At 38.6% G+C, this 12,308-nt stretch overlaps 1 protein-coding gene across 1 annotated transcript in view; it reads left to right on the top strand.

Annotated features, from left to right (window-relative positions):
• The first annotated feature begins 859 nt into the window (after window positions 1-859).
• Window positions 860-12,308, top strand: part of LOC146320796 (tumor necrosis factor receptor superfamily member 10B-like) — a 31,023-nt gene continuing 19,574 nt past the window's right edge. The window contains exon 1 of the mRNA XM_084729243.1: window positions 860-1,035. Within this exon, the coding sequence (XP_084585369.1) occupies window positions 860-1,035 (176 nt within the window). The remainder of the gene's footprint in view (window positions 1,036-12,308) is intronic.

Genomic DNA, 12,308 nt, shown 5'->3' with positions numbered 1-12,308 from the left:
ATACCGCCAGACTTGCTTCTTCCCTGAGGCTGTGAGTTCACCCAACAATGAAAATTCAGTCATTATCTACTCACCCTCATGCGGATTGAAGGTCAGGTTTAGTTTTTTCGTCTTCAAAACACCGCTGGACTTTCACAGGAAAAACAGGGCTGCGGTGTCACAAACACTGTAAGGAAATGGTGACCAGTTTTCAAAAATAAAAAAACAACCCCCAGAAATTCCAAGTGTAATCCAAGTCTACTAAGCCCCAACATGCTGATCACTTGTGCACACATTGCATCACGCCACACACACCCCATGGAGACAGTGTGCATGCATAAGTGAGCATGGCTCCATGCCATTTTTGGGTGAACTATCCCCAATTTTTGGGTGATTTCCTAAGATCTCAAATAGAGTACTAAATTGCATGTGTATTCTCATATACTGCGCGTTTGGTATTGTTTTGCAGGTGATCAACTAAGAATAATTGCGTAATTACTGCAGGTTCAAACACTGTGGAGAGAGCCATATTTAAATGAGGGCTATGTGTGTTTTACAGTTTTCCACCATGGGGAGTTTGGACAGAAAGGAGAATGATTGCAAACACAAAATCAAATTCCTAGAGAGGTGTTAGTGTAAGAGGCACAAAACAAGTAAAGGACAACAGATGTAAGGTGAAGAACAAACGAAAAATTGAATTATAATAAAAGCTCTTCAGTTATCTTGAATGGATACATTAATAATGAATTCATTCACTGATAATAAATGCATTTAGCAGGAGGTGCAAGCTGTGTCTCCTGTGGCCTGAGTGCTCAGGTGGGACACTCGGGCCATTGTCACACACATCAGGCAGCTTGTCAGTGCTGTATCTGGTCTGACAATGGCCATAAATGTCCTGGCAAGAGGGATCGAAGACGGGGTACCAGCAGTGGTGAGGTCTCTCAATCCAAGCAGTCTGAGCAGCCGGGTCCTGGAGAGGGAGGAGAGACGCAGTGGAGGAGAGAAGCGTGCTGCGGGCGGAGACGCGCATCCAGCCAGAAAACCCCAGTCAAAAATGTGATGTTGACGAAGTGAAGGAAATAGGAAGACACAATAAAGGTCAGTGATAATTTCACTGTTCAGTTGTTCAGTTTTGTTTGGTTGCAAGTAGGCTGCAATAAATTATTTGTTCTGCATTAAGGATTACTCAGTGAAAATAAAAATAAGTGTATCCCCCAAACAACTAACGAGAAAAGACTTCAGATCAGATTGTTTCCTCCTCGCCACAATCACAGCAGCTGTCTGTGTGCGCCGCTGAGCTGATTAGCATCTTCCTTCTAAATGTATTGAATACAGACACAGTCTCAGTCATCACAAATTATTTTCAGGCTCGGTAAATCGCAGTGCCTGTGCTAAATTGATCTATTTGCATTTTCTTAAGGCAAACGTACTAAATGGACAGTGCACACACTGTCTTGCACATTTGAAAGATGCAATTCTCAGTGCGTGCCATTAGTACATCAGCTTGCACATTTGTTTGCAAGTGGGATCAAGTTTGCACATATTTTTTATACATGCAAGCCTGCAGACAAACTCACAGATTCATTGCAATGATTCTGTTTTGTTCTGTTTTCCTGCAAACATAAGCAGACACTGAAAGTATTTCCTATAATTACAATGCAAAACACTAAAGCTGTGTTCTCTCGGCACAACGAAGTTCAGGAGTCATTCTTAAGTAAGATACACCTGACTTTATGACTAATGCATCAGTAATGTGGCACTGCGTGGGCTTCCTTCCGGGCTGCAGGCGTGTCCTCAAAACCATGAGAAAAAATGATTACACAACTCTCTACAAAATAACCCACGGCTTGAAAGAACCAGTCAGGTTGTTACAGAGAAATACGATTAAACACAATCATAGAGGAATGAAGTGACTCAACTCATGCTGTTGGACTGGCACAACCATCAAAAACAATTAAAGAAATATACAAGTCAATGAGGACTGATGTACAGCAAGATTAATACAACTGTAATGACAGTACTGATTGATTTTCTCGCACATGGTTGTAGGCCACTGGTACCAGTAGAACTGCTATGTTTTAGCTCTAACTGCTAACATTTGCCACAGTTCAGTGGCTCCAACTTATACACAATTTCTTAATGTATTATTGTATCTAGAGGGACCAAATCCCAACAAACCAAATGCAAACAAAAGTGTTTGCTGAGAGTTACTTGACAATGTTCATATTAAAAAAGAAAGATTTCTATTCAGCTTATTAGCTCGTTATATCTCTGTACTTTCCCCTCTGGATGATTCAGCAGCATGGAATGGACCATAGATGAATAGTTTCCCGTTTTTTCTTGTAGTTGTATTCCTTTTCTTTTTGATAGTTAATAGTCTGCCTAAATCTGCATAGCTTGTGTCTTTGTTGTGATTTACACTTTTCCCCATTGGGCGTAATATAGCAAAGGTGGTGACAGGTTGACCCGCACTTGCGTGCTTCTTTCCTGCAGAGGTTTGACTACAGGCAATCAAACCAGCAACAATGGATCATAGCATTAGAAACATAAAAGCAAATAAAAACACGACTATACAAAAATGCATACTTACTATAACATAAATGAGCTACAATCAGCTACACAACTGTCTTTTCAATGATGCCTTATTTAAAAGCCAGTGTTTCAGTTTTACCTTATGTGTGGGTGGGTTTGTGGACTGTTTAATTATATTAGTAACCTTATTCCAATCCTGGGCATGAGTATCTAAGAGAACTTTTACCCATCTGGCTGCTGATTTCTTACCAACATCAGATTTGCTACACTGGGCCTGGTGCCTTTGAGCCTCTCTGACTTGTGGGGAAAAAGTTTAATAAGTAATTTGATGCTGCAGCACTTGAAATTTTATGAACCTGACAGAGTTTTAGCTGTGTCACTCTGGACCTTATGGGCAGCCAGTTTAAACTGGTTCCTCCCTATGTGCTCCTGTGGACCAAGACTTAAGACCTAAGACCACTCTGATCAGTTTATTTTGGGACACCGCAAGTTCAGTCTTCCATAACATGGGAAGACTACAGTTCCAGGAGCAGCTGTTTTCTGTGTACACTTTGGTGTCATTGAACCAACTGCATTTACTGAAACAAACATCAGACTGATTAAACTGATTAAAGTTACTTTTCATTATTAGGGCTACAGCTGATGATTATTTTCTTATTGAATAATTTGCCAGTTACTTTCACAATTAATCATTTAGTCCATAAAATGTCAAAACAATGCTCATCATAATCTCCCAAAGTCCAAAGTTACACTTTCAAATGGCTTGAGCAAATTACATTTTCGCTTGAAAAATGCCAGAACTGAAATAACGAACTGCCAAAATAGTTGGCAACTAATTTTCTTTCAATCAGCTAATCAATTAATTGACTAATCATTGCAGCTCTAGTCATAAAATGCCATTTACAGACTATGTCCCAAACTCTGTATATTCTGTATATCCCCATTAACTACATTCAATAACTAAATCAGGTGGATTAAAGGGTAAAAAAATGTCAATAATTTACTCTGGTGCATGTGGTCACTTTTGTAAGTATTGCAGGCTGATTGGTTGATTCTGCTGGACATGGCACGTCTGCGCCCCAGTTTTGATCTGTTCTCCAGCAGCTTTTCAGGAGCATTTCAGTAGAGGGCGTTTCGCCTGCCTGATTAAGTTTACTTGTTCAGATTTTGCTGATTTGGTCCTCTTACCTTGCTCTTTGGACTTGCACGGGGGCTTTTATTTTGAAAATTGACTGGATTCTCTCTACTATATCAGAGTCTGACTTCTTGCTGGCTTGAGCTGCTCTGTGCTTCTTGACGCGCCATCTGTCAAAAATATACTCGGCAGCGATCAGCTCCGGCTGCTGTGGTGTTGCCGTGATGCGACACAGCCACGTCTGTTGGAATTTAACTGCAAATTTGCAGCCTTTCCAGTAGTTGTGATCAACTTAAGCTCTAACTGCTAACTGTAGGCTCGCATCTACGTCAAAGTTTCTGCCTCTAGGTGTGCCTCTCACATTAAAACATAGTTTGCCGATGCCATGAGGGGATCATGGGAGTTGTTGTCATGATCGTCTTTGTCATTGTTCTCTCCTGTCCTGTTATCCAGGAAGTTAGGGCAACTAGCAGCTAGTAAACGCACCATTAGCCACCATTAGAATAAAATACCAATTTCTCTGGGGTTGTTTTTTCATGGCAGGAAATATTAGCATAAATACAGGTGTTATCAATCATACTAATTAAGGTCCCATTCCATTGACCCGAATGGAACAGAACCTTAATTAGTATCATTGATAACACCTGTGTTTACTCTACAATTTCATGTCAAAATGACTGCTGTTATAAAGGCCTATTGTTGGAGACATTTGGGATAATGTAAGTACACAGTGTAACAAAATATGTAACAAAGGTCGGGGTCTGCAGCCATGCAGCTCTTTAGCACCTCTCCAGTGGCTCCGTGTGACTTTGGCAAAAAACAAAAAATTATGGAAATGAGTAACAGTTATTTTTAAAACATTTTAATTGTGTTCTTCTTCAGTTCTTCTTTAGAAAAACTTAAATCTTTGAGTTTTAGAAACCCCCCCAAAAATGTATGACAAAATTACAGAGTAAATTAATTCAAGTGAAAATGAATGATGGTTAAAACTTTAATATTTTCAACTAAAACTATTTCATTTTCAGGTCATTCCAGTTTTCAGGGAGAAGAGAGAATTTAATAGTTGTGGCTCTGGGCAAATCTTTCTCTTTTTTTGGACAGAAGGGGCTATTTTGATCCTAAAGGCTGCACACTTTAATGCAGAAGTGTTACATATTATAGCTTCAACCATCAGTGAGACCCCACTGAACTTGCTGTGACAAAAAGTGCCAAAACTGCTTGTTTTTCCCCATGATTCATCCTTCAATCAAGTTAAAGACAAAAACAATCCACCCCCGATCATTACAGCAATGACTGTTGCAGCTTCTTCCGCTCGTTGAAGGTGAGAGTCCTGTGAACCGTGTTGTTTGAGGCGTTGTCATTCACCACAGTCACACTGTCACTTCTCTGTATGAGTAATCTGACAGTTGTTATCACAGGCTGTGGGCAGTGTTCAAAGGCTGTACTACTGCTCTGTGGCATGTTCTTCTGGCTCTGTGAGAAACATTACATCACTGCTGATGAAATACCAGAAGACATGCAACATATGACCTGAACGTCAAAGGTCTGGCTTGTGGCTTGTGGGTAATAACAAATACGTAATAATGGTGATCATAGCGAGATTTAATACATTACAAGCCAGTTATAACTCATTATAAGTGATCATTGTCTGCTTTAAGTAAAGTGAAATAAGTTATAATACATTATAACCATTGTATAATGAATTATAATCAGGGTTATGATGTATTATAGTGGGATTATAAATTGCTCTAAGTAAAGTAATGATATTGATATGATGTGATAAGGTACCAGCAGATTTGATACATTACAAACTGGTTATAACTCATTATAAGCGATGATTGCTTGCTTTAAATAATTTTTAATAAATGTATGCAAGAATAGAGCACCAATGTTCAAAAATTAATTAACCTTTGTTCATGAACAACTGAATGATGGACTTGTACATTTCACTAATGTAATGTTTCCCCCATTATAACAATTTTATAATGTATTATAATCATTTTATAGTCATTATGATCACATTTGAATGCATTATAACAGTGATTGCATTACAGAATGTTATAATGTTTCACAACTGTGAGAATTATAATGCATCGTGATCCTTGCCAAAAAATGTGAGTGAGAGACCAGCAGTTATGAGGTACCTTATAAGTCATTGTGATTATTGTTATTAAGCATTATGAATATTTCTAAGTATTTATAACTATTATTACAGATATAATAGTTATATAACACATAAGTATGTCTATGGGTGTCCTAGTAAGCGTTAACATTTGAGATAAATCTGACTAAATACTGATTAAATGATTCAAACATGTCAATAAGACAAAACAATCAACATAACATTTCATTTGAGTCAACCAGGATTCACACACAGGAAGATTAACACACCAAACATGAGTGTGTTGATTGTTTTGTCCTGCACATGGCTGTAGGGCTCTGTGAACACAGCATTACTGTATGTTCTAGCTCTAACTGCTAACATTAGCAATGTGTTCAGCTAAGTTATTGTCATTTAAGTCGATATAGTAGCTGCTCTGAGCTCAGAGCTGGGATCAATCAGCTTGATGACCCAAGTGGGCGGCATGGTGGTGCAGTGGTTAGCACTGCCGCCTCACAGCAAGAAGGTCCTGAGTTCGATCCCCCGGCTTGCTGGCGCAGGGCCTTTCTGTGTGGAGTTTGCATGTTCTCCCCGTGTCTGCGTGGGTTCTCTCTGGGTTCTCCGGCTTCCTCCCACAGTCCAAAGACATGCATGCTAGGTTAATTGGTGACACTAAATTGCCCGTAGGTGTGAATGTGAGGGTGAGTGGTTGTCTGTCTATGTGTCAGCCCTGTGATGAACTGGCGACTTGTCCAGGGTGAACCCCGCCTCTCGCCCAATGTCAGCTGGGATAGACTCCAGCAGCCCGCGACCCTTACGGAATAAGCTGTTACAGAAAATGAATGAATGAATGACCCAGGCAGCCATGACTGAAACAAGAACTGAGTGACACAAGTCCATTCAGCTAGCTTAGCATAACTGATGTCCTCATGCTGTCACTGGGCCTGTCTGTTGGTCTACTGCATCTTTTCATTTCTTCTAAAACTGTATGTCTTTGTTTTTTTTATGCCAGTGAATGATTGCATTACCTGTTTAGCCTGCTGATGTCACGTGGCTTTTTGCATGTTTTAATCAACATGCAATATACAGTACATGCAAATGTAAAAAACATACTTTTCATAAATAAGTGTGTGATGTGGAAACTTGAAACCTTCAGCAAACTAGAATACGTTGAGTGAAATGTAGAGTTGGGAGGACCTGAGGCATTGACTTGACTTAAATCACACATTTTAGGACCTGAGACTTGCTTGACTAAAGCTGATTAACAACTTGTCTTTGACTTGATATTCATGACTTAAGACTTGACTTAGACTTGAGACAGATGACTCCAAGAAACTTGACTTTTTTAAAGCAAATATTAGTATTTTCTAAGCAGACCAGCAGAGGCCAAACCACAAGGCATCTATCACGGAGGGAGCTGACCGAAAAATGATAACGTTTAGATTCATTGCCACAAAATATCAAATATCAGTAAGATTTATAAGGTCTAAGCAGGCAGCAACAGCTGAAAATAAAGCTCAACTTTTCATGACCACTTGTCTTTTAGGGCTGCAAACTAACGATTATTTTCATTTCATTTCTTTGTCATTCTCATTAATGTTTGGATTATTTTCTCGATTATTCAGTTAGACATTTACAAATGTCAGTTTCCCCAAAGTCCATGAAGATGCCTTCAAATGTCTTGTTTTGTCTACAACCCAAAGATATTCAGTTTATTGTAAAGACAATTGAAAGAAGTTGAAATCACAGAATTTTGACATTTTTTCTTTAAAAAAAATACTGAAACTGCAGTTTAATTGGGAATTAAATTTCTTAATTAATCATCGCAGGTCTGCAGTCTTTTAACTGATTTTTATATGGAAACTGTGGCAGATCATCAGAATTTCGTATGAGTTGAATTGTGACTTACGGCAGGGACTTGACAAGACTTGCTTGATTCTCACCACAGACTTGCATGTGTGTGCGTGACTTACTCCTACCTCAGGTATTTTCATATTCAAAGATTCTGGATTATTATTTTTAATGACATGTGCTTTTAAGAGTTTTCAATTTGAACGTTCTGTCAAAAACCACATTAGAAAAGAAAATCATTATGCAAAGCACAGAATTTATGTCCTATAACATGTCTGCATGTCTTTAAACTGAAGGTTTGGGCAGCAGACTTGTGACTGGAAGGTTGCTGCTTCTGAAATGAGTGCTTGCTTGTCCTTCATTTAATCACAGAGGTGCCCATGAACATAAAGGTCTTCAGCCCTGAGATGCTGTGGTGGTACTGGGCAGCTTCCAGATGTGACTGAATCTATGTAAGTCCGCTTTTTTTCACATTCTTGTCTACATAACATAACTGCCCCGTCTTCTCTATACCTTTATGTTGTTCAACTTTGTTGCCCTTGTTGTGCGCTGTCTGCAACCAGCAGACAACCAGGAGCCTCAGGTTGCAGATCCCTGCCCTAGGGGGTCCTCAGAGTTACTCCAGGGGGCCTCCAAAAGAAAGTTTTTTACCTTCAAAAATTAATATATGTCTGAAAATTCACATTAACAGGGATCCAACATATTGTTTGCAATGATAAATTGGAGTATTGGGGTAACAAAGAACAACAACAACAACGAAAGTTAAAACAAAACATTTAATTTGCATAACACTAACATCCTTGTGCAGTCATATGAGCTAGTTAACAGTGAACTAGTCAGCTACCTATCATTGAAACATATTGGCTAATTAGTATAACTATCCTAAGCAGAGGTTGCGCTAGACTTTTTCGTTGTCTGTCATTTTGACTGACAGGGTCATAAAAATCCCGTCATAATCTATTTTTACCCGTCACTTTAATTTTTAAAATGATAATAATTACATATTCAATAGCATTTACTTTTCATTCATTTTTAATTAATATTCAGTCAGAACAAGCTGAACAGAGAATCCACACCGTACCTCTTTTATCAACACCATCATCATTATTGGATTTTTTGAAGAAACTTCAGCTGCTGACACTCAGCTGCCGTGACACTAGGTGTGTTTGAGATGATCCAGGCCTGCGCAGAATTGATCAGCAGTGATCGCCGCACAATGCATGCTGGTTAGATTTGTGTCCGACTTGATCCCGACTTGCTCTGACGTCATGCACATGTGGGCAACGATAACCTCACGAGATCGAGGCGGCCACAGTTTGTAGAGCCAGATGCTGCAGCTGCTCTCCACCGACTGCAAACGCCTGGCTGTCACCTGATTGACAAGCTGACAGGCTCTGATTGGCTCTTAATTTTGACAACAAACACCACATGTTGTATAAAATACTAATTTTCTGTGTAGTTGTAATATTTAACGCTGGACATATCAGTCTTCTATTGTGCAATGAAGTTTTAATCTGTCAGCAAGCAGATATTTTGTGTCTGATAATAATAAAGGTTATATATATATGACTTATCAAAAGAACAGTTCAGTGCTTTACAAGGCAGATAAAAGAACAGATGTTACATGCGTCAAAAGGAGGATCTCTTCTATTTTAACTTCAATCAGCGATCAAGAACACACTTTATTTCTTCAGCTATGATCATGATCTGCAGACTACAGGTAACCTACAGGTGATCTAACAGGATGTTCGTGTCTCTTCCTCTACTCTCTCGTAAGTCTGCTGAAAACTGTCCGACTTGACTGCAGCTTTTTGTCTCCACCTCCTGCTGTGGCCGCCTGATCTCGTCTACTCTCCAGGTGAGGCGCAGTTCATCTCGAACATACCTAATAGCTAATTAATATGCTCACTCGCCACCAAGTGGTCAGGGGTGTGAATTGCAACCTGTCAAAATGACAGATGACCTTCAGATTTTTCCGTCACCGTTTTAAAAAAACGGTCAATGACGGAAAATATTCGGTTAACGCGACCCCTGATCCTAAGTAAACAGACACTCAAAGACACACACTGACATATCCTGCAAAGTACTAAGAGTGAGGCTAGCACAGCTAACATTAGCAATGCCACAACTAGCATCTACAGGTAACAGCAAAAGAGAAAAGACCTGAAAATTTTCAACTCCTTACATGTAGTACGGAGTCCCTGCTTAATCTCTGTATCATGGTTTGTACCAAGGCTTTGTCTGCTCATGCACACATTAACTAAAATTACAATTTATACAAGAGTATGCATACAAAACTATTTAAAGAGATACATTTAGTCAGCTACTTAGTAGGCCACACCTCTGTGACCTCTCATGCTCTGTGATAATTAAACCTCATTATTCTTTTGGTAATACGGATGAGTTTTTTTTTTGTTTGTTTTTTTAAATAGGGTTATGCTGGAAGAGAGGTGTTTACCAAAGGTAACAGTTCTAGGAATGCAAACAATTATAACTGATATTAATTCCAATTCTGAACAGGATCTTCCTGAAAAACATAGCAGTGCCGTCAGAGAAGGATCCAGGAATTGAACCACAAACCCTGTAATTAAAGCAGAAGCCACTCTACCTGCTGAGCAACAACTCATTCCAGGCAACTTTGCCAAGCTGGTGGGTTGAATAAGAACAACATAGAAGACATAGAAGAAGTAACAAAACAAGAATGACATAAAAGACATGACAAGGAGCAATGGTGAACAAAGTACTCAACCCCAGTACTTGAAAGTACTAGAAACACCTATAAAACATTTTAAAAAGTCTGTTAAATAACTGAGATTTCTATCTGACTTCAGGATCAGTATATACATGAATTATGTGGTATTTTTCACCCTGATACAACAATCCAACATTCAAAGCCTGCCTGGAATTATTTCTCTTTTTCTAATCATAATAACATCTTGAGATTTAATTTAGTCTTTCTCCTGTCATCATCATTACTAAGTTTTATTTGAATTAAAGAGGGAGAGCTTATTTGTTCTTGTTACAGAGCATCTGGATGACATGTTTCTGCTTTTACATCAATCCCAGTTGAGAGCGGGTACTGTGATTGGTTTCCTTCTGTGAGGACCACAGCGTGTGGCCAATCACGTTGTAGAAAAGAAAAAACAGCAACAGCTGACTTCAAAGATCTGCTTAGACTAAAAATCACAAGTAAAAACAACCTTCCTAGAAATGTAGTGGAGTTAAAAGTACAATATTTGTCTGAAGTCAGAACTTTCCAAAAAGAAAACAAATACTCAAGTAAAGTAGAGATACTCAGTAAATGTACTTAAGCACAGTACTCAATGAAATGTACTTTGTTACTGTCCACCACTGATGAGGAGTAACAAGACAAAAAATACATAGCAAGACAAAAGTACACAAAAGAAAGTCAAAATGATGTAACAAGATGATAACATAGAAGACATAATAAGAAAATTACGTGAAAGATGCAACAAGACAGAGATGATGTAACAAAACAAAAACAGTGTAAAAAATGCAGCAAAATTAAAACAACGCAACAAAATGAAAACAGCAAGAGCAGGAGATTCAACCGTGGAGAAAAGGTGAGGTTCAGTTAGCTTTTTACAGAAACAGCAGCTAAAAATGTCCTTCAGAGGGTGACTTTTTTACTTTCATACTTCGAGTACATTTCAGAGCCTGTACTTTTTCACTTTTACTTGAGTAAAGAAGTTGAATAAATATTTCAACTTTTACTAGTCTTTTTTTTACACAAGTATGTGTACTTCTACTTGAGTACAGGATGTGTGTACTTTTGCCAACTCTGAGCTGTATTAGCTAGACAAAAATGTAAAAAAAAAAAATCAAATTACCAAAGGCACCAGCAAGCAAATAACATTGCTTTTCAAAGGGTTATCATAAAACAATCACTGCATGATTACTTTGCAGTGGCAGAGTGAAATACCAAAAGATATTTAGCAAGAAATAGTTTCAGTGGTTTAGAGTCAGTGGATTCATTCTTGAGGAGTGTATTTGTTTTTTCATCGTTTGATGTCACTTTTCGTCAGTTTGATGTCACTCCCTGTAATGCACATCACCTTAAAAGGTGATGTGCATTACAAGGAGTGACAGTGTGACTGTGTACACAGTTCTTTTATACTACACGTATCACAAAAGCACAACAGACAACGCATGGAGGGAAAGTCCCTTTGTTCAGTTGTTTCCTGCCTGTCTTACACCATACAATACTTTTTTGGTTTGTTTGTTTTTTGCTGCTTCATTTACTATCATTATGTTTGATGTAAGATGAGGAGGTTCTTCTTCCCTTTTGATAAGGTTTGCACCTTTCCTCCAATGAAAAAAAGGGTAAACTGACTTTACTGGGGCTTACATTTCACTATATCATTGCACTGTGTCAGAAAAGACACCTTTAGAGAGATAGTTCAACCCAAAATAAAAATACATTTTCACCTTACCTGTAGTGCTGTTTATCCATCTAGATAGTCTTTGTGTGAGTTTCCGAGTTTTGGAGCTGTAGAGATGTCTGCCTTCTTTCCAATATAATGGAACCAAATGGCACTCGGCTTGTGGTGTTCGGCACACACAAAAAAAAAAGAAAGAAAGAAAGAAAAAAATCATGACCGAGACATTGTTGTGAGCAGCAGTTTCATGTGGGAACTACTTTCTTTCTGTTACACAGATAACAGTTCTGGTAAGATTCTACAGCAGAAA

Source organism: Lutjanus erythropterus, chromosome 10 (assembly GCF_056507025.1).
Source record: "Lutjanus erythropterus isolate fLutEry1 chromosome 10, fLutEry1.hap2, whole genome shotgun sequence".
Lineage (NCBI taxonomy): Eukaryota > Metazoa > Chordata > Actinopteri > Lutjaniformes > Lutjanidae > Lutjanus > Lutjanus erythropterus.
Note: the sequence above shows the minus strand (reverse complement) of the source record. Positions and strands in the feature narration are given on the sequence as shown.